Genomic DNA, 23,012 nt, shown 5'->3' on the forward strand with positions numbered 1-23,012 from the left:
CGATGGAGATAGGCACCAGCGACCCTGCAGGAACACACGGGTATAGATAGTGGATGGATGGCAGTGAAAGTTGAGCATACTGTGTTTTGGTATGAAGTTTATTTTTTCCATTTTATAATTTGTTGTGAATAATTTGCACATATAGTATGCAAAAATAAGGCTGCGTATGTTATCTCTGTTTTGATATTGTGATCTTTATTTTTATATTGTGTATTTTGGTTAAAGTTTGGTTAATTCTTTATTTTAGTTTATGTAATGGATTTTTCCAAACGAAGAAAAAACGTTGGGAAAGGGTTCAAAACCACACGCAGAAGTTAATGCAGAGTGGGTGATTCGTGTTGTCTGTTGGCTGCAGGACGGCCGTGGTTTTGGCATCGGCGAGCTTGTTTGGGGGAAGCTGCGAGGATTTTCTTGGTGGCCAGGCCGCATCGTATCCTGGTGGGTGACGGGCCGGAGCAGAGCTGCCGAGGGAACCAGATGGGTTATGTGGTTCGGAGATGGAAAATTCTCAGTGGTGAGTGTTTCGGGGCCAGCAGCAATATTTCTGTCAGGTGATTTATTTTTTTTCTTTAGCCTTTTCTAACAAAACAGTCTACTATTTAGTGGTAACCACGAGGTTCACAATGAGCTTTTGTCACATTTATTTGTGCGTCTGGTGGCTCTTTTGAAATCTAAACCTTGCAGCTTTTTTAACACTCAGACACGTTTATGCCCAGGATGTTTGTGGTAATGCAAAGCCAAACATATTCGGGTTATTCTTTATTTTCTGTATCTTTACAGGTCTGTGTAGAGAAGCTTCTGCCTTTAAGTTCATTTAATAATGCCTTTCACCAACCAACTTATAACAAACAACCCATGTACAAGAAAGCCATCTACGAAGTGTTACAGGTGAGAGATTCAGAAATATATTTTCATACCACAGCTTTTTCACTTGAGATGCACAAATCAGAGTTCCTTTCTGATTTCCTGTCTCCATTTTATTAAAAGCTTTGACCAATACTACAAGAACATATAAGAACAGCTTTCCTGCACTGAACTATCATTGTTTATATCACCAGCGGAGGTGGCACTCTTGGTGCGAGAGCAGTCACTGTAAAACGTGCTACATTTGCTAAATTAAAACAAATGTCTATAAACAGTCTTTGCCATCATTGAAGATTACCTTTAGCTTAGGTTGGAGCAACGGGGATTAACAGCAGGATCATCAGCAAAACTAAACTTTTCCAAAAATATATTTATTTTTCATTTTGTGGCACTAGTGGTCTTTACGCGCAGTAATCAGCCAGAAACAATGCAGAGAGAGAAGGAGGGAAGACGCTCAAGGTGTGGGCATCTTGCAGTGAGAGTCCATCCAACAGGTTGAATATCTTATTGAAATGCAAAATGTGAAGATAAAAACGATTGCAAACAGTCCTTTGAAATGATAAAAATGTCCACGATGATATTGTAATTGCACTGTTGTGGGCTGTCTGAAGTGAACCTGCCTCTCCTTGAGAGGCAACACAACCAACCAGCCACCCCAGAAAAACATTCGTCATTAGTCTCTCTTTTTCTAGCCTGAGTCAGACTAGAGGGGTGCTAAGGTCATCATACACATTTAAGACAGCAGACATGCCACTCAAACTTTCTGTTATCACCTCAAAGTCTCCCTCTCTAGGTTGCACCGTGGATGTCTCTGTAGAAAGTACAGGTTCCAATTTAATAGCACCAGATACGTTTTGTTCTTCATTGTGAACTCCTCTGAAACTGAAAATAGCTAAGACTATATGTACATTACTCTGCGACAGCCTCCGTGCTGAAAAGTGCAGCAATTACTGCAACCAGGCATCGCGTTTAGGAATAGCACTGATTAGCCAATGAGGGGATTTTTGAGCAAGCTGAAAAACGTCAGATTCTGATCACCAGCCTATTGTTTGGTGCTTCTTTAGTTGAAATTATTATGAAACTATTAATTCAATTTCAATTAAATTTTATGTAGATAGCGCCAGTTCACAACACATCATCTCAAGGCACTTTACAAAGTCAATTCAATCAAATCATACAGAGAGGTTGCATCGAGTCTTTACAAGCAGCATTCACTCCTCCTGAAAGAGCGTAGAGCCACAGGAACACTCGTCTACCTTGTCGATGGCTTTGCAGCAATCCCTCATACTGAGCATGCATGAAGTGACCGTGGAAAGGAAAACTTCCCTTAATCAGATTATCTGACCCCCCCCCCAAAATGGCGTTATAGCTAAACAGAACGGCAGACCAGGTGTATCTACTACTAAAAAAAATGAGAAAATAAAGTTAAAAGTTGGAATGACACCAAGTAATACAAAATTGGAGAACAGTAGGAGAACTCAGCAGAGTGAGAGAAATGGGTCTTTATGTCCTCCTGTAGCCTAAACCTGTAGCAGCATAACTACAGAGATAGCTCAGGATAACCTAAGCCACTCTAACTATAAGCTTTGTATTACAGCAGGATATCCTGCTATATCAGTTGTGGAGTTTGAGTTAGTTGCAAAAATATGTTTTAAATCTTAAATTGTGGTGATTTGGGTTTCCTTTGTGGATAAAAGAATACAGCCGCATTAAGATGTTTGTAATATGTGTACAGGTGGCTAGTAGCCGGGCAGGAAAAGCCTTCATAGCCTGCCCTGACAGCGACGAAAGTGAAACCTCCAAATCAGTGGACCAGTTAAACAAGCAGATGATTGAGTGGGCCATGGCAGGGTTTCAGCCCACTGGACCTAAGGGCTTGGAGCCAGCAGAGGGTGAGAAGACGACACCTTTAATCCTGTGGGAGCTGGGAGAGTCCAGAATAATTTCCATGATTTCAACTGTGTGATAAATTTGTGCTGACTTTGTCCCCCGCAGAGGAGCGTAACTCTGAGGTCTACCCTGAGACGTGGGTGGAGCCTGAAGCAGCAGCCTATACACCCCCACCAGCCAAAAAGCCTCGCAAAAGCACAGTGGAGAAACCGAAAGTCAAGGACATCATCGATGAGGGGACGCGAGGTAAGGGGCCCCCGTTTGTTGACGCATACGACCGTTATGAAGGCGTTATTCCGCAAGTGTTCCCAGGAGCAGCATGTTAACGAGATCTTCATTATCTTAGAAAAAAAAAAGGGACAAAGGGTCAAGTTGTTGCTGATTGCTGCTTATTACAGTGTCACCTGCATTTAGGGTGAAACTACATTATGGGTTTAAACGGTGGAGCGCGGCAGTGTGTTTCCAGAGCAGCCATGTTGACTGAGTTAAATCAAAGGACCTGACATTAAATGGAGCAGGGGCCCAGGATGCTGCCCTGTCACCCCTAATCTATTTTCCAGTTCACCATCAGACGAAGGCGTGCTCTGTTTCACTGGTATGAGTGGATGCAACTAAGTTTGCTTGATTTATCGATGCGTGTCCGCTTTGTAGACGTATTCTTTCCAGCCTCGTCTTCTTCTAGTTTGTAGTGCTTTTGTTGCGCAGTTCAGAGTTTCATGGCCATTCATAGATCCTCTCTAAGAACTATAATATAAGAATTGCATACAGCTAGGCCTGTCGCAATAATCAATTGATTACACAATAAATTTTAATCACATGATTAAGTAAAGTAGTCGCCATAATTAGCGCAGGCATGCTTGCTTATTTCCCCCCATGTTTCCGTCTCCTCTCTCTGAGACGGGACAGCAAAAAGGTTTCAGTACGCTGCATCGGCGTCTGCTCGCCAATCTCTTCTCGTTTCCTCATGTAGGAGGGGTAAAATCTTTTCAGGGTTTCCCGCAGAAAACGGGAGTCGGAAGCGCGAGGAGCGATGTGCGACGCAGCAGCTCGAAGGAGGGGGGCGACCCTTAACTGGGTGCCGTAGAGTGCGTCAAGCTAATAGCAGCTAGCGCGTTAGGTTAGTTCACCGGGAGGTTTTCTCCCAGACGTGAACTTTACTGAGCGTTTTATGTTGCTCTCAAACATCGAGGCATTTAAAATAAGCAACGCTTAGACCGGCTTGTTAACATGAAAATTAGCATGAGAGCCTCGTGAGGGAGAGCCAGAGAAACGCTAGTTTGAAAAGAAATTAAATTGGTGTCAAACCCGGACACAACCGCGGCGGGGTGGGAGTTTTTTGGACTTAGACCAAATGAGGCCATTTGCTTAATTTGTCTGAGCCTGTAGGTTGAGAGGATATCATGTTAGTTGAAAAAGGTCTCCGAAGGATGATTATATGATTTATCGCAATACCTTTTAGAAATATTTATCGTCCAGCAAAATATGTTATCGTCACAGGCCTACATACAGCAGTTTTTCTAGCCTTTTTGCCATGAGCAGTTATTAATGTTTATGTTAGTAGCAGTGGTTGGGTGCCTTTGTTGTGCCTGAGAGAGTAGTGCTGTAGTCTCTGCTGTAGTCGGACTCTACTAAAGGATAAAACAGACGGAGCGACCTGGATGCATTCTGATGGACCTTCCTGTTATCCGCTGTCTCTATATGGCGGCTTAAATGAAGCGCAGACATGCCCCTGCATGTCGTAGGAAATACAGCTTCCAGGTAGATAGCTTCTCACATCTCTGTGCTTCCTCTGTTCGTTTTAAAACATCTCACTGGGGCCCAAGCTGCTGGTGCCCCTTCCAGGTAATGCTTTGGTACGGTATGTTCGGTCATCAGAAAAGGATTGGACTTTTTGATTGTCATAAAAATAAAAGTGATTGTTTTGTGTGTTTATTTGTTGTTGTTTTGTTTTTTTTTACAAAAAAAGTTTCCTGAAGACAAGTACAGTGGTGTGAAAAAGTATCGGCCCTCTTCCTGATTTTTTTATGCTTTTGCATGTTTGTCGCACACCTAAGTGTTTCAGAGCATCAAACAAATTTAATGTTAGTCGAAGACAACAGAATTAAACACAAAATGCAGTTTATAAAAGGTTTGTAGTAAGGGGGGGGGGGGATCGAAACCTACATGACCCCATGTGAAAAAGTGAAGCAGGACAACAAACGCAGCAGCAAAACAAAAGACTTTCGAGTGGCCTAGTCAAAGTTCTGACCTCAGTCCTGTTGAGATGCTGTGGCATGACCTTAAAAGGCAGTTCATGCTGGAAAACCCTTCAGTGTGGCTAAATCACAACAATTCTGCAAAGTGGAGAGGGCCGACACTCCTCCACGGCTCTGGAAAAGTCGTCGCAATGGCTTTGATTGCAGCTGCTGCTGCTAAGGGTGGCCCAACCAGTTAGCAGGTTTAGGGGGGTGATCACTTCGTCACGCAGGGCCATGTGGCTTTGGATTCTTTTTTTTTTCTTCTTCTTTTTTCAACCCTTAAAAATGAAAACCTTCATCTGAAAACTGCGTGTAATATTCAAACTTGTTTGATGTTCTGAAACACTTAAGTGAGTTTGACATTATGATGTGAGTACGAAGCAATAAAATGTCCTTAAAGGTTTTTGCAGCAGCCTTCATTGATTGATTCCCTTTTCTTCCTCAGAGCGCCTCGTTTATGAAGTGAGACAAAAGTGCCGCAGCTTAGAGGGTAAGTTCTCCTAACGTGCTCTCCAGATGTTTCCAGACGTTTCTCACTGGCCACAGTCATTAAGAAGCAAGCTAATCTAAACGAATGCAACTGCTTCTATATATAACACACAAAAAAACAAATGCTAAGATCTATATCCTCTAAGTGACTCGTCCCAGCTAACCTGTGTCACGGCTGATTAAATCTTTTCACTCAAGTGTGAGGTCAGGGTATCCACTCCTCTCTGACCCTCTGCCTGTGAAACCCTCCCCCTCTCTCCTCTTCCTCCAGACATCTGTATCTCTTGTGGAAGTCTGAATGTGAGCCTCGAGCACCCCCTGTTTGCAGGAGGGATGTGCCAGAGCTGCAAGGTGAGAAACCGCCCACCGAATAACGGCAAACAAGAAATAACGGCCCCAAAAAAACTATAGAGAGTTTTATTTATTTATTTTTATGTATTTTTCACGGCTTAAATTAGTTTGTTTATCTACGTGCTTTGTAGAACTGCTTCCTGGAATGTGCATATCAATACGACGACGACGGTTATCAGTCGTACTGTACGATCTGCTGCGGCGGACGCGAGGTGCTCATGTGTGGAAACAACAACTGTTGCCGGTAAGGATTTCATTTCTTCACGCAAACCTACGTCGTGTCAGCCTGTTCTTTGGTTCAGCACCATTGAGACTGGTCTGCGGGAGGTATTTAGGGGTAATTAGTGTCTTACCAACACTACATAGCTTTTTAATGAGCGCTCAGTTTGGAAAATCAAGTAGTGTTCTTCTACAAAAGTGGTATGAGGGCTTGTTCTAGATTTAGTTCTTTACCGGGTTTATAAACGGCACATCTGGCAACGACAAAAAGGTCTTGTGTTGATAACTTACTGTCCAAAATGCAAAGGTCCTGATTTATTATTGCATTGTTTTAACAGCAAGCTATGATCGGCAGAAAACTTTTTATTAATGTTAAAGATCAAAGTTTCGTTTTTCACCGCCAGAGCAGAGCTTGCAGCAGCAGAAACAAAAAGAGCCAGTGTTTAGCACTGGGACCAGTTTGTTGGAGAAAAGCCAAAGCAGAGCTGTCGATGGTCAGTGTAACACCACCAGAAACCAGAGATGAAAACTTCAAATGTCCAAAACGCTAAAAAGAAAATACTGGACAGGGCGTTTTGACGTCATCTTTTGCCTCCGGGCTTCAAATGCAGTCATGAAAAGTCTGGGTAGGACTTTCGTTTTAGTTGACCACTTTTCACATCTGGAAACATTTTGAAAAAAAAAAAATTAATGAACATACGAGATTTTTCCAAAATGTTTCTCAACCCCCATTTTCTAAAGAAAAGCTCTGATCATGCTTAATAAATACTGTGGTTGTTATATCCATTTCTAGTTCTTTATCTTTGATTTGCTGCGTCACACCTTGATTTTAACATTTGACTCTCCAGTATTTTAGTTTTTGACTCGCTGGCTGACATTAAAAATTGGAATCCCAATTGGAGTTAAAGGAGCCATTTTTGGGGGAATTTTTCAATGTATCCGTGTTCTTCAAAGCAGATAATGTGCTTTAAAGAACGTGCATTTAGCGTGAGAAACCCCAGTTGTTATTAGGCATAAACAAGAGTTACAATACAGATAATGAAATGGAGCTGGGCTAAACTCATCCAGATGCCAAGGAAAGCAGGAAAAGTGATGTATTTTTCTCCCAAAATCAAAAGGAACCGATGAATAAAACAACAGCTTAGGCAGTTTAAGGTGAATATTTCTTCTTAAATCTCCAGAAGGCTCTAAATCTGCATCGCAGAGTCACACAAACTGAAGTAATCTGAGCTTGACAGAAAACTGTTTGATAGAATATTTTTGCTTTGCTTTTCCCAGGAGCTTTTTTGCTAAAAAAAATTCAATAAATAAAAAATAAACAAAATCTAGAGGTCTGAGTTTTTCCACATGCTTAAAGTGTCCTGATGGAAAAATACTGCTGCAGCGGTCATTACAGTGATGGAAAAACCCAGACATCTTTCAACCTGCCTTACTGTTTTTTTTCCAGTTCATTTCAGAGAAACTCTTCAAGCTTTCTAGTTTATAGCGTGGACCTTTGCACAGGCAGGGCCTTGCAAAAGTTTTCACACCCTTTCAACGTTTTCACATTTTGTCATGTTACTGCCACAGACTTCAATGTATCGTATCGAGAGTTTATTTGACCGGCACACGTACGACTTGATGGGGAAGTTAAAGGTTAAAGAAAATGTGCTTTTCCAATATTCCTATGGGAGAAAAATCTGAAAACTGTGTAATGCTTTTTGCTTTCTTTCCCCTTTCACCTGCTGCCACTAAAAAGAATCCATCATACAGGGTGCTTGCGCAAGTCTTGAAAGTCTTAATAAGTATGGAATTTTGAAACACTGTTTTACAGACCTTAAAAAGTCTTGAATTTTGTGTGAAAGTCTTAATACAGTATGGAAAAAAAATGTATGATAGAATTTTACAGTATGCTCAAAGGCATTGTGAAATGAGAAATAGGAAGGTAGGCTATAAAACTTTAATTTTACTAACTGGTCACGTACTGTATTAGCCTGATGGAATCAAACACTTGTTTGATGTGAAATTCATGTACTTGTGATTTTCATGTTTTGAAACGTTTTCATCAGTAAAAGCATAATTTACTGTGAATAATGCATTTGCTCATTGAATACTAGCCTATAAAAATTAACATTTCTAATAAACAGTTTGTACAATCTCAACCAATGAAGTAGGCAGTAGGCACACAAGTATACAAGTACATAAAGTTAAGGTCTTGGGAAAAAAAAAATCAGTTTTAAAAAAAGTCTGGAATTTTAATTTGGAAAAAGAGCAAGCACCCTGATCATAACTGACATCCTTCATATTTCCACCCTGTGCAGTTTGAGCTGAACATGACTACGGCTGGTTTTTGCGAGACTGGTTTTTGCACGGCACTGTGTGCGCAGGGTAGATATACTGCACACATGCTCTGTTTTTAATAGAGAATGGCGCTGAGCTCTATCAGAATGTGTAATCTCTGCGCTAAATCAGCACTTTATTATTTCTACTCCATCAAACCCAGAGTGCGGCTTATAGGACTCGCTGTTGACCCTTGGAAGTCATCCCAAACGTCATAACGCTGAGGTCAGACATCATCGCGGAGGGCATGCTCACAAACGGCGGACAAATATTATATCAAGCGCGGTTGTGCCGTTTGTAATCTGAACCGAAGTCATAAAAGAAAGTCCTGGCGAAGCAGCCTCGATAAAGTAGTCACGATGGAAAAATGTCGACAAAATACCGCCGAGAACACAAGGAGGGCTGTCAGATCCACGGCCGACCGATCAGCGCACAATGCCTGGCTCTGTGTCGACGCGGCAGCGTTTGACATTTGGATGATAAGCCGCTCGCTTGTCAGACCGGGCCTTTGGATGTAAAGCTGAGACTCCAGCAGGGTGACCTGTTTCTGACCTCTGACTGAGGCTGAGAATGAGAAGAAAAGAATCGCCTAGCTGGGCCTAATTTGTTTTACAAGGTTGAAAATACGCCGCGGTTTTGTCCCTGCCACTGAGCACCGCTTTGTGTTTAAAGCGCGCGGATCTCTGTGTTGCGTTCAGGTGCTTCTGTGTGGAGTGCGTGGACCTCCTCGTCGGGCAAGGAGCCGCCGTCGCCGCCATCAAAGAGGACCCGTGGAACTGCTTCATGTGCTGTCCGAAGGGCGTGTTCGGTCTCCTGGAGCGCCGCGCCGACTGGCCCAGCCGGCTGCAGACGTTCTTTGCAAATAACCACGACCAAGATTTTGTGAGTTGTTTGACCCAAAGCTTTCGTGTCAGAGTGAGTGACCTGCAGAGGAGTTTCTCTCTGTTGCCTGGCTGACTTTCCTTCCAAATGCCCCGATGGTAAATGTACAGGATCCACCAAAGCTTTACCCCCCGGTCCTGGCGGAGAAGAGGAAGCCCATCCGTGTTCTGTCGCTGTTTGACGGCATAGCTACAGGTTGGACATTATTCTCCTCCTCTGTCACAGTCTGTAGGTTTGGCAACACTTCAGTCTTTTTATTCGGAATCAATTGATGCTCGAGCCGAATGCAACAATCTATCACTAGACGATCCACGCTTGGTTGTTGTTGTTTTTTTATCAAACGTGGATAGATTTGTAATTCAGTGCACCCCGTGCAGGGCTGCTGGTGTTAAAGGAACTTGGCATCCAAGTGGATCGCTACGTCGCGTCCGAGGTGTGCGAAGACTCAATCACGGTGGGGATCGTCCGACATCAGGGGCGGATCATGTACGTTGGGGATGTGAGGAATGTCACACGCAAACATGTGAGTTGAGCTTTGCTTTTTTTGGGGGGGTGGAGGGGGGGAGGAGTTTTTTTTAACTTGCTTAAACTCCACCGCCATTCAAATGTCTTTGCAGTGCCTTGCACAAGCATTTGTAGGGCACTTTAAGCATTGCAACCACGAATTTCTATGCATTTCATTGTAATTTTCTGTGACTTACCAACACACAAAGTAGCATTGTCAAGATGAATATGAAGGAAAATGAAAATTTCAGCTATTGTTTTAAATAAAATCTGCGTTCTGTGGCTTGAATTTGTATGCAGCCCTCTTTACTATGTTGCACCTTAATAAAATCCAGGGAAATCAATTGCCTTTACCTGATTGGAAGATGAAGTCCAACCTGTGTTTTGTTTATTCTGTGGATTAATCCAGCTGTTCTGTGAAGGCCTCAGGGGTTTGTTACAGAGCATTAATGAACAAACAGCATCATGTGCACCAAGCAGCACAGCAGAGAGGACTGAGAGCTAAAACAAAACACGAGAGCATTAATCAGAGACTGTACGCCTTTAAATTTGGAGGAGCATCAGAGATGAACGCGATGGCAGGACAACCATTACCTAAGCTCCTTAACGCTTAGCAGCTATGTAGGAGTAGTAAGAAGAAGGACTGAACTAAGGACTGAGGAATATGGGCTTCAAACGTTATTGCTTTATTTTATGTGCCATAACGATAGAAGCGATGATTAAAAACTCATAACAGAGTATCTGCCAACACATCTATCATTACACACGTTTAAATGCTGCTCTAACAATAAAACCTTTGTCTGATCAAACAGGGCTTCAACTACATCACCTGCAGCTGTGCTCCCTCTGTCACCACCGCGTAATTTCATTCAATCATAATTGCAAACGTCAAAACTGCAAAAGTACCAAGCTTAACCGTACTGTTATTTTTTGGGGTTAACAAAAGTCATCAGTTGGAGTTTATCGTAGATCCCAATTTTTTTTTATTTTTTTTTTTGCGATGAGCTTTTCAGACCATAACAATAAACCATTGGTACCTTTTTTAACGCAACAACACAACATTCAACAGAGGTAAAGCTGAGAATTACTTGTTTCCTTGGGATCAAGCTGAAACAGACATTAGTCTGAAATTCCAAGAGATTTAAAGCAGGTTTCTTTGTACAAGATGATTTTTCATTAACTCTTTGTGTCTCCTTTGTTTGACTTTGTTGTTTCCTTGCACAGATTCAGGAGTGGGGCCCGTTTGACCTCGTCATTGGTGGAAGTCCCTGCAATGACCTCTCGATAGTCAATCCTGCTAGGAAAGGTCTTTATGGTAGATTTGAACGACTTTGCTTTATATTCCCCTGACATATTTTGTAGATCTCTCTGATCCAGATATGATGTGACTGTGCCAAATACAAGAAGGCTATTAGATCACGTTTTCTTACTCCGAGGACTGTTTTTGCCCCACAGAAGGCACCGGTCGCCTTTTCTTCGAGTTCTACCGGCTGCTCCACGAGGCTCGGCCGAAGGAAGGAGAAAACAGACCTTTCTTCTGGCTCTTTGAAAACGTGGTCGCCATGGGTGTCAGCGACAAGAGGGACATTTCTCGCTTTTTAGAGGTTAGCTTCTCCAGTGATGAAGCACTTTCTGTGAGTTGAGCACAGTAAAAAAGAAAGTACACCCCCTGTCGATTATAGTAATCACATAAGATGGTCTATGACTTATCAGGCTCTAAAGTTATTTAAATCTATCCTCAAGTGTAAAAAAAACAAACATGCAAAACGTTTCTCATCATATTATTTTTTAGAGCAAGATATACATATTTACAAAAATATGTAAAACACTAGAATGGGAAGGGGGGTTTACTTTCTTTGAACGATGGGTTTATGTCAAAAGGCAGGACTACTGGGTTATGACTGCCCCCTTGTGGACAGTGATATGGAAGAGATTCATCTTCTCATCCTTTTTCTTCTTGTTCCTTTTCTTGTACTTCAAATTTGATTCTGTTAAAGAGCAACCCCACCTCCAAATTGACTTTTTTATTTACTAATAAACTGTATTCATGAGTGTCTTATAGTGCTGTCTACATGTTCCCGTCATTTTTTTGACAATTTACTTTGTTGGAGCCTGCTTTTGTGTCTAAAACTGTCTGAGTGGCGCCCTGCTCGTGTTGAACAAGTGTACTGCATTTGAGTTTCAATTCATCGGTGTTGGCTCTAAAGTTATCGTGACGTCACCCAGCAAAACTGACGTCAGCACTGACGTGTTTTTTCTCTCTCGGGGAATCCCTCACCTCTCTTTCTGATTGGCTACACATCACATTCAACAGGCTGCGTGCTCGTTTGTCCTCGGAGGACACCACACGCGCTAGGATATCAGGGCAAGACAATCCAATATGTTGGAATATCGGAGTGTTCCTGACGTTCCACCGAGCGGACCCAATCGCTCTTAACACACCACACATGGCAGGATATTTTCTTAAGATTATTTTAAGAGACGCTGATAATCAGCTGTGAACCAGCTGTGAACAAGCCTTTAGATGCATCTCTAGTTTTTGACTAGGGATGCAATTATGAGGATTTAGCTGTCTCGGGTTCTTGTAGGGCTTTGACCTTCTAAAGGTGTTTTTATTTGGTTTGGATGTCTCTTTAAGAACTTTGACATAAGAAAATATAAAAGCCTAGCCTTCATGCCTCACTGTGCAGTAATCAATCCTCCACGGAGAAGTCAAGCCGCGTGTGTAGAAATGTAAAACTTGTGTTTACCAGTAATGTAAAATAAAGAGAAACGTGTCATTCAGACATTTTTACCTTTGCATCTTATATTAACAATTAAGAAGATTAGCTTTTCTACCAGTTAGAATGAAGGAATGAATATGTGTGTATTTTATACAGTGGTTCTAGTTCTTTACTTTAGATCAGGGATTCTCAAAAAAGCGCCAACGTTCCCAAAACCAACACATTAATGCCAGAAGTTCAGCCTTTCTGTTTTCTGCTGAAAGCCTCGCTCTCTGCCAAAGTTAAGAGTTGCGACGTTCACGAACGAGCCCTCATTTACCGTTGCTGTTTGTTCTTCCTTGTCTTTGATCACAGTGTAATCCGGTTATGATCGATGCCAAGGAGGTGTCCGCTGCCCACCGTGCCCGTTACTTCTGGGGTAACCTCCCTGGCATGAACAGGTCAGTGGTCGGCTTGGCAGGGAGAAGAAAAGGAAAGGATGAACATGAACTGTCACAGGAGGGACTGCCTTTGTAGATATATTTGTCCTTTCTAAGCAGGGACTGCAGGAGTGCATCCAGGAGAGCTGACTTAGATCTGTTTTTAGCGGCAGTCATCGGAGATGCTCCGTCAAACTAAAGCCTTCTGGATCATGTGCATAAATTGTAGTAAAAGCAGAAAGCAATTCAAGTCTGGTTTATTTTGGATTTGACTCCCAAGTATTAAGACAGTCTGCCATTTCACTCACCACCACAGCTGTAAATGAAGTCACAACTGAGACAAAAAGCCTAAATGTGAACGACTCCCATGACCTTATCCTCCCCAGGCCTCTATCCGCCATGTGCTCCGACAAGCTGGACCTCCAGGACTGTTTGGAACACGGCAGGACAGCAAAGGTACATCTGTAGAAATCAGCAAGTTTGCAGAAATTTGTTTTAAAAAAATCTTGTTACGTTAAAACAATATCAAAGACAGAGATTAGCCTTTATTTTATTTGTTTCTAAATATATTCTACACACAGTGCTGGCTACATGGAAAAAGCCAATAAATATACCTTTTATGCCTTTTAGGCATAATCTCACCTAGAATATTTCCATTTGGACTACATTTATTCAGTGGGGTGTAAAAAAAAAATCCTCTGCTAAGCTGTTTTTTTACTTAGCTAAACTAATTATTAAATCATTAGTGGCACAGTTGTTGTTGAAAAAGAGGTCTTTGATCATTTCTCGGCACAATCTCTCTAGATAATCCAGAATCCTCTCCTGTGCATTGTTTTGTTTAACTCCTTAAAGGTTTTAGGTCTGGGTACAAAGACGGCAGTGGAACACGGTTGATATTGTGTCTCTTTTTTACCAAATGCACCGTGTTCCTGCTGAAAGACAGAGTCATGACCAGTTCTCCATTTATCGATACAGTTCACCAAATTTTTATTGAATGTATCAGAATCAGAATCAGATATACTTTAATAATCCCAGATGGAAAGCATACTTTCTAAAAAAGCATATATATATATAATCTTTTCTGTTTAAACTGCACATTTTGTCTTTAACAGCTGCTATTTTTTAATTTTGTTCTTTTTGTACAGTGACAACAAAGGAGTTCTGATTCAGATATCGGTTTGTGATGTTACAGACGGACAGAAAATACTTTTTCCTGACGTTAGTCCCAAATATGAAGATATTGTCTGTTATCTCCATGACAACTTTTACTTTTAGATTCCTCTCTTTGCTGCAGTCCTCAAACAGTGAGCTTTTTGTCCCACTGACCATCCTGGTTACATGAATATTGGTCCAACCTTGTGGTCTGTGACAAAATGAAATTAGCTTCTGTGTCGTGGTAAATATATCCTTCAGGGAAACAGTATCTTATCAATACTTACTACTTATCCAGATTTACCTAAATAAATACTGGATTCCCCCCCACTGAATAAATCTACTCCAATTAAAGGTTAAATTTTTCTAAACTTTTCTTCCAATTAAAAAAATTTAGTTTTAAGAAAGATTTTATGCAAAATATGGCCTCAGAAAATTTGCCACAGTTTTCTTGATTTGGAAATGCACAAATTTCCAAATTCTTGGCTCCGTGATTTGACAGTCTTGTAATCAGTCCCAAGAATTTTGAGAAACACTACTAATTTAGAATGATTAAGATGTCTCTTGTCCAAGAAAAAATAAATGTATTACAGCCTAGTTAGTCATCAGGAAAAGTAAATTATTTTAATTCATGTTTTGTTTTCTTCTAGTTTGAGAAGGTGAGGACCATCACCACCAGGTCTAACTCCATCAAGCAAGGAAAGGACCAACATTTCCCCGTCTATATGAATGAAAAGGAAGACATTCTCTGGTGCACTGAGATGGAAAGGTATGAATAAACAAAGATCTCATTAAAAAGTCTTTATCTATGGGATAGTAATCAATTAATTATGTTATGTTTATTTTATCAGGGAAAGAAATATTGCAGTTACTGTTGCCTTTAGGTTGGCCTTCCAGCCACTAGCAGACCCAGCCCCTGGTTGGGCAAAGGAACAATAAAATACATTTCTGACATATAATAATGCACAAAAGAAACAAACAGTAACCCTAAAAAGGAAAGTCCCTGACTTAAACATATATTTTTTTTAAGTTTGTCACAACTGGATCAACAACATTATAATTAACCACATGACAAAGAAAACCAAACATATAAAGCTAGACACTATTGTACAATTTGTTCCCATCCAAATCTTTGTAGATTTCATATATATAATTAGTTTTACGCTAGATTCAGGATGAGCAGGTGAAGCTGTCTATGCAAAGCATCTGTTCACAGAATAAGATTTGAACATTACCTCTAGAAACAGCTCTGGTAGATCTACTGCAGTTCTGCAGTTTCCTGACGTAATCACAGGCGGGTGGAGGTACAAGTGCCTTCAAACAAGTAGATACACACTTTAAAGGAGCAATAAGCGAAATTTCATTGTTTTGAATAGAAAGACCTAAAAAAAAATTGTGACGTGAAGAACTAAAAGTATCTTTTTAGATGGAATATGGTATGACGTCAGTATATTTTGTTGAATGAGGCAGTGATGATGTACTTGTTTTTGTCAACAAAAAAATTTCATATTTGAATCTAAAGTGACTCCAAGGACTTGGATGTTGACTGGTAGGTGGTAGGACTAGTCTGTCAGACCTTAAGGCAAATGTGAAAAATTGGAAGCAACAAAACACTTAAATGCAAGTTTCTCATCATCTTTAAACAGATAAGGTCAATTTTTTCGTGGTTTCGGTATATTTTAAGAGCTGTTACTATTCAGTTCCTCCACAATAGTTCTTCTCTGTTAACTCTTTAATGACGTTACTCTAAATTCTGACCTGGAGCAATTCTACAGCAGAATGTTTTTTTTTTTTTTTTTTTTTTTTTTTTACAAAACAATAAATGCATTTAATTTTCTGTGTATCTGTTGTGGAGCACAAAGCCTCCAACAATGTTGATACCTTCTCTAAACCTGAATTCAGCTTCTTCCCCCAGCTACGTAGAGAACTATGTCATCAGCGTACAGCTGAAGGCAAATATTAAGAAATACTTCTGGATGATTGTTAATGAGTAATTTAAAATAATGTGACCAAAAATGGCTCCCTGTGGAACTCCTGTTGAAGAAGACCTAATGGTATAGATTAAAATGCACTGTTCACTGCACCTTAAATATTGTTAAAACCCTGATAATGAAAATATATTTTAAGAGTTTTGAGGTTAAGATATGGTGATTGTCTTGTCTTTGGTAATTTAGAGTTCTTTGTCTTACGCTGTTTGTTTGTCTATGGTTGCTCTCATCAGGGTATTTGGATTCCCAGTCCACTATACAGACGTTTCCAATATGAGCCGACTGGCAAGGCAGAGGCTCCTGGGCCGATCATGGAGTGTCCCTGTTATCCGCCATCTGTTTGCACCACTTAAAGATTACTTTGCCTGTGTTTGAGAAGCAGGAGACGTTGCCTTTCAGGCCATTTAGGAACAAGAAATAAGATCAAGAGCCTTGATCCTCAAATTATACTCTGGTATAATTTGTAAGCGAAACATTGACATAGATTTCACGCTATCTCTTGTATTTGAATTGTAATTCTTATTCTATTTAATTTTTTTTGTCATTTTTACCTTTTAGCAGTGTTATTGAGTATTGTTTATTTGTTTTGTGCAAGCTATACTTGTATGAGGGGAATTTTGTTCCTTTTTAATGATATCAATCGAAAAGCGTTTCAAATGCTAAACTATTAAATATTTTTGCTTCGCAAAGGAAAAAAGGAAATTCAAAATATTTTCCTTGTAAATCTAAAAGTTTTGATTTTAAATCAAACTGTTTTGTTCACAAAGCTAGATATTTCTTCTTTGCTTTTAAAGTATTTAGTCAGGCCTTCGCAACTTTTGATTGAAGCCAATTTTTTACGAGGCGTATGACCACATTTGCTGTGGGAGTCATATGAGGAGTAGGAGGGGCTAGCGATTGTGCCTGAATGAGCTTTGTATGAAACTGGCTGATTGTTGGGTGTAGGTAATCATGCTATCTGGTCAATCACGCCTTCTTAGTGTTTAAATTTAAAGTCTGGTTTTTTTTTTTTTCTAAAATCTAAATATGGCAAACCTTAACTTGACTTCTCTACACTGAACAGAGCATTGCTTATTTTTAAAAATAGCAGCATTTTTTAAGGTTTTTAGTTTTTTTTTGCCCCACATTAGGACCACGTTGTATAGAGACCAGCCTGAATATGACAATGTATAACGTAGTTTAAGTGTTACTCACCCCAATGTAAAGGCATAATCCCAACCCCAGACATTTAGAAAAATGCCACTAAGGTGGGCGATTGCAAGAGTCACGAATAAGCAGTAGAAGTCTTAAGCAGGGCTCGTTGCTGCGGTGGTCAGGACGAGGTTAAATTACCTGTTGAAACATAATGTGACCATGATGATATCTGGTGGTTTTGCCAGAGATTGGTCTTTTGAGGTCGAGGATCCCCCCCCACCCCCCAAAAATGCAGGGCTGTCATGACCAAAGCATGTATTGTTTGAACCAATAGGAATATTCTTCTGCAATACCCACCATTCAACCCTAAGAGGGCAGCACTAAGGCAGTTTTAAGACAAATATTACAGAACTAAACAGATTTACATAAAAATAAAAAATAAATTACACATTAATGTTAAAGTAGCACCCTTAGGCTCAGTTTATACAGTTTGTCTGCAAAAAAGGTGGCTTTTGGGGTCAGATACACTTTAAACCTGGACTAAATCATTACAGTTATAACTAAAACAGAGCAAATCTCTTTGTGTACCCCTTAAGTTCTGGGTGCAGAAGGAGAGATTCCTCCAGAGTGGATCCATCCAAGAACCGAAACTTGGTGGGAGTTTCCATATGGTCTTTTCAGACGACATTGACCAGTAAAGGAAGATATTATTTGTCGCTCTGGAAGTTCATGCCTGCACAACTTGCTAAAAAAGTGGCTTCAAGCTAAAAACTTGTGGAGGTGTGACCAAATTCTCATAGGTGTAAAAGAAACTTTTGGCCTTTTAAGCAAAAACTACAGATGCTAATTTAAGTTTCAAATATATTATTTCTGCAGACAAAAAAAAAAAAATTTAATTGCATTTGTATTTTGCTCTCAAACGTCTTTTTTTTTATTTTATTTTTATTGAAAATCTTTTTTTGATTGGTCGTATCAAAAAGGAACAAAATTCACCTCATATCCTTTGAGACTACGCTTTCTCCCCGAGACACGGAGGCACGAGCGCTGAACGCGTTTTACTAAAGAGACGGAAGTCCTATGGGGGATGTATGGGGACGGCGTTCGCGGTGCGTAAATGGTGTCGACGCTGCAGCATTGTGAACTGCAGGTGCAGCCGTGCTTCCAGCTACTGAGCCTCACCGAGATGTGAAAAGTGTTTTTTTTTTCTTCTTCTCCGGTGTCGGGAGGGCCGTGTCTCTGATAATCCAAAACACCAGATCACATATACCTCTTTGTTTACAGTTTCTATACACAGCTGAAGGTAATAAAGGTACTACTGTTATATGGTTACAATACCATGGTGCTCCGAGATGATGACAAACATCATAGCCCATGTGGCACTACAACATTAGACAATACAGAGCTCTTTAACCTGTTGCTAAAAAAGGACTTCTGCTGGAGGTTTTTACATTTAATAAAAAAAAAAAAAGAAAACTTAGTTCTGAGAAACAGACTTTGAACTGAAACGCGCAGCCTGTCCTCTTTTGCAGTTTTTGTACTGTTTCTACTGGTGCTCATTTGATCCGTCAGCCTTTCTGCACGCAGGCCCTCGGCCCGCATCTGCACAAACAGGGTGTGAAGCTAGCCACATGGGCGATGATGTTTCTGTCGTTGAAAAAAATAAATAAGACAAAACAAAAAAAAAAAAAAAACTTTTTAAGATCAAAGTCTTCGGTGAGCTACTTTTTTCCTAGTGTCACCCTGACTAACAATATTACTGTACAACTATCGGCAAGCGTTGGTGCTGGAGGCTCGGTAACCGTCCTCCTCGACGTCTGCCTTTCTGAACTGAAAAAACTGTCAGGTGCAAATACTCAACAACATGGTGCGGCTTCACAAGGTTCTTCTACCTTTTTATAGCAATTTTGTGCTCTTTTATCAACATTATAAAGCACTTTTATATGTATACTTTCTTGTTTTCTTTTTTTTATTATTATTATTATTATTATTATTAAATGATGGTTCTTGTGAAATGTTTTTTTGTTTAGTTTGATGATGTGAACTGATCTACCCTTGTGTAATACTTTTTGTATACAGTAGGGCTGTGCCAATAGAAGTAAAAGTATGGCTTTTTGATATGTGAAACTTGTTATTGGACTGTGTACAGTTGGTGGATTGATGTTTGTTGACCTTTCCTTTTCTACTCCATCATCCATACCGTGCGCTATTTTAACGCAGCAGCGCAACCTCTCACCACTAGGCATGGGTCGATATGAGATTCTCACAACGTGATCACTTTGAGTGAAAATGCCACGGTTTCATGGTATTTAGACAAAAAAAAAAAGTTAAAATAAAGATCAATAACGTGAGCTAACTGCTTTTATGAGAAGAAGAAAAAATATACAGTTTTTCCTGCTGCTGCTAAAGTAATGCAACCTGGTGATTATTAAGGTTGTATACGTTTATCGTCTGTTAGACTTAAGTGGAAAATAGAGCATAAACGCAAAATAAATTCAGTAGTAGTTTCCTGCTCTGCTTTTTCTTGGCTAACAATTTAACAAGCAAATATTAGCCTGGGAATTAGTCGGGCTCCCTGCTCCGTTAGCGCACACGTGCCGCTCGTAGCTCGCCAATTGTAGTTTTAAATCAGCGAAACCCACGTTTTTTGGTAATAGGTGGCGTTCCTTTAGTTTCCACACCACAACTCACTCTCTGAGCTGTTTGTGACCGGAAATATCACGCTAAAGCTAAATTTGTCTTTCTTAAAGGCGAGGGAAAGGTGTAGTAGCTTTCTTTCGGCCGGCTGACCAGCAGTGCTCAGCAACTGTTGGAGGAGGGGGTAGCTCTCTACAGCCGGGAGGGGGGGGGGAAATAAACTCCGGTCACTCAAGCACTTTCTCTGGCCTCTCATTAAAAAGGATTTTAAAATCGTAGGAACGGTATGAGAAAATTTTATCGGGTCTAAAATCGTAACTTTTCAAAAACATCAGGGTACCTTGATACCGGTTACCGCCCACACTCAACGAATGTAAAAAAAAAAAAAAAAATAAATCTCTGTTTAGGGTTCATATTTTGTCTCTTGTGAAGGAGAGCCGGGCGCCTGGTATTTCCCTGGTAAGTTTGAAAGTGCGGCTCACCCCCGAACCCGGGGGGGGGGGAAAAAGAACGTTATTTCCCTTGATTTTTAACTAAAAGCTAAATCAAGGCGGATCGACGCCGCAGTTTGTCAAAACAAAAAACTGACGCAGTGTTCGACAAAGATTCTCAGCACTCAAAAGATTTAAACAGCCTAAGGAAAGCAGATGTAATCACGTATCTATATCGTATTTAAGATTGAAATTTTTGAAATTTTTATTTCTCTATATAATTACTTTCTTAAGTGACCTTATCGCCATCATTTCTATCCTCGCGGAAGAGTCATATTTTTCCTGTCGTGGGAAAAAAAAAAAAAGTTACACCCCTTCATATTTGTACATTTTTCTTTACATTTTGTAAATAGACATTTTCTGTCACTGTTTTCAACTCATCTTTAGTTTTTGTTTTTTGATTTTTATTAATTTCATATAAGATGTACAAACATAATTCTTTGTTAATATATATCATCAACAACAAAAGAAATCTTTGATAAAAGTAAGCGATCAAGTGAAAAGTGTGATTCAGAACTTGCTTTAAACATTAGACGTTAGTCAGCTTCTACGTCCCGACCAGTCTGTGTCGAGCGAATCCAGATTCGATGTCTTGTGATGTTAGCATTGGCTGATGGACAGCTTTAAGCGGAATGGTCTCAGCGTTAGCCGCACAGCCCTACCTGGTGGTGTTTTTTTTTTCTTGTTTTTTTTTTTTTTTGTTTCCTTTCAGTTTTTCCTTTCATGTTTTTTGCTTTCTGCTTATCTAAAAGAGGGATTGTAGTTGTTTCCAATGGTGCTAAACAGTTCATCTTGTCCAGAAACATGCTGTATATTTGATTGGGAGAGAAACGAAAATGACAACGACTGTTTTTTTGTTTTGTTTTTTTTAGTTTCTGCAGCGACGAAAAAGACCTGTTATTTCACCCATACAAATATATTAACAAAGGCATTTTAACTTTGTACTTGAAAAGATAAGGATAACAGTAAAGAGAGGTTTCCTATATTGTTTTAGACTATAGATTGCTAGATTGCTGTAGTTGGTGCTTTATCTGTGGGGAAATTGTGTGAGAAAAAAAAAAACAGTAATAATTTTTACTATAGCATACTGTATGCTTTACGCGCATTGCTTCTTAACCCTACATTCCATGCTGTAATATTCATGTCTATTATCATGCTGTTGATTTAAACTGAGTCTTTTTTATTTCTTAGTTGTTTTTATATCAGCAACCAGTTTTTTTTTTTTTTTTTTAAGTTTTTACTGTTCAAGGCAGGTCAATATCGTGTAATACTGTTGACGCTCTCTGTGACGCTCCTTTCCGTCGGGTCTGATTTATGGCCTATATACGCTTTTTTTCCTCAAGCTCAGTTCGTACAGCAAATGTAGCAGCCATTCTCCGCGTTGACCCACCCCCACTCCCCCATACTTATGTTTAGTGTCCAGAGAGTGGATAAAGGCTCTGTATGTACTTGTGCTGGAGAACACTTGAATAAATGTCTTGTTTTTGTGCAAAAAAAAAAAAAAAAAGACATCCACCACTGTCTGCCTTTTTTATATTTATATCTTTAATTGATGAAGTAATGTGTTAATCTTTTGAGTGCAGTTGGAATTTATAAAGTAGAAAACATAAGGTAAGCATTTTATTTGGTTAATTTAGGTAAATACAATTTTTAAAACATACATTACTATGACACGATAACAAGCTTATAAAAAGCTTATAGCATAATTCCATCCATCCATCCATTTTCTTACTCGCTTTATCCCTCATGTCGGTCGCGATGGGTGCTGGTGCCTATTATAGCATAATTCATTTCATTAAATTAATTCTTATTTTTTTCATATTTTTGTCCAGTTGGTTATATTGTTTTAAAGTATAGAACTTTTTTTGACATTAAAATCACAAAACAATATGTGATTTATTTATTTTCATTTCCCCTACTAGACGATGAACTAACCATGCAGTGTTTTAATTGGACAAATAAATCAGCCAGATTTCTTTGTAGGAAATGGATGTGTAACTTAATTGTCGAGCCAAAACTCAAAAAGGGTTTTGTATGTGTAACGCTTTGGAATCGAGAACCCGATTATTCAGCCAGACACGATGTTGCGCCTAAAAATGTTTATTAAAAGAATGAAGAAACAGAAGCTGGGTGCTGGCAGGTCATAGTTCAAAGTAAAGCAGGGTCTGACGGCAGGGGCAGACGGCTGAATAGCCTGGAGGCAGAGAACTGTTTGACAGGCTTGGGCCTTACATAGAGGCGGCAGGAGAAGGCAGACAGGTCCAAAAGGGCTGGGAAGGAATCGTGGTCAGAAAGAACTCCTTGGTTGTGTCCAGAAATCAGGCTGAAGAGGTATCCAGCGATGGCAAGCTGAGGGCCGCACAAAACCTGACCAGGGACCGCAAAGAGCCCCCGGGCCACACTTTGAAACCCTCTGCATCAGATGTAAATTAAGCACGCCGTTTAGTGGTCTGAAATTTTCTACATTTGGACAATAATCCAACAATTACCACCGTTGTTAATACGATAGACCAAAACAAAGTAGCGCTTAATTGTGAAGTGGGAATAAAATAATATGCCCTGCGATAGACTGGCGACCTGTCCAGAGTGTACAGCGTCTCTCACCCATTAAATGCTGGAGATATAGGCACCAGCACCCATCGTGACCCCAACAGGGATAGGCATGTTAGAAAATGAATGGATGGATGGATGGAATAAAATAATACCTGGTTTTCAA

The 23,012-nt window shown here is 40.1% G+C and overlaps 1 protein-coding gene across 7 annotated transcripts in view; it reads left to right on the forward strand.

Moving 5' to 3' along the window:
• Positions 1-20,305, forward strand: part of dnmt3ab (DNA (cytosine-5-)-methyltransferase 3 alpha b) — a 60,443-nt gene extending 40,138 nt beyond the window's left edge. For 6 of the 7 annotated variants that reach the window (XM_021321019.2, XM_012871562.3, XM_012871566.3 and 3 more), the window contains 16 exons: positions 356-514; positions 781-888; positions 2,600-2,756; positions 2,860-3,000; positions 5,437-5,481; positions 5,752-5,831; positions 5,963-6,075; positions 9,068-9,251; positions 9,362-9,446; positions 9,629-9,774; positions 10,980-11,070; positions 11,211-11,359; positions 12,833-12,918; positions 13,284-13,353; positions 14,700-14,818; positions 16,271-20,305. In XM_021321019.2, the coding sequence (XP_021176694.2) occupies positions 356-514; positions 781-888; positions 2,600-2,756; positions 2,860-3,000; positions 5,437-5,481; positions 5,752-5,831; positions 5,963-6,075; positions 9,068-9,251; positions 9,362-9,446; positions 9,629-9,774; positions 10,980-11,070; positions 11,211-11,359; positions 12,833-12,918; positions 13,284-13,353; positions 14,700-14,818; positions 16,271-16,412 (1,875 nt within the window). In that variant the 3' untranslated portion in view covers positions 16,413-20,305. The remainder of the gene's footprint in view (positions 1-355; positions 515-780; positions 889-2,599; positions 2,757-2,859; positions 3,001-5,436; positions 5,482-5,751; positions 5,832-5,962; positions 6,076-9,067; positions 9,252-9,361; positions 9,447-9,628; positions 9,775-10,979; positions 11,071-11,210; positions 11,360-12,832; positions 12,919-13,283; positions 13,354-14,699; positions 14,819-16,270) is intronic. The other variant, XM_012871563.3, reaches the window with a different exon arrangement.
• The last annotated feature ends 2,707 nt before the right edge of the window (positions 20,306-23,012 follow it).

Source organism: Fundulus heteroclitus, chromosome 19 (assembly GCF_011125445.2).
Source record: "Fundulus heteroclitus isolate FHET01 chromosome 19, MU-UCD_Fhet_4.1, whole genome shotgun sequence".
Taxonomy (NCBI): domain Eukaryota; kingdom Metazoa; phylum Chordata; class Actinopteri; order Cyprinodontiformes; family Fundulidae; genus Fundulus; species Fundulus heteroclitus.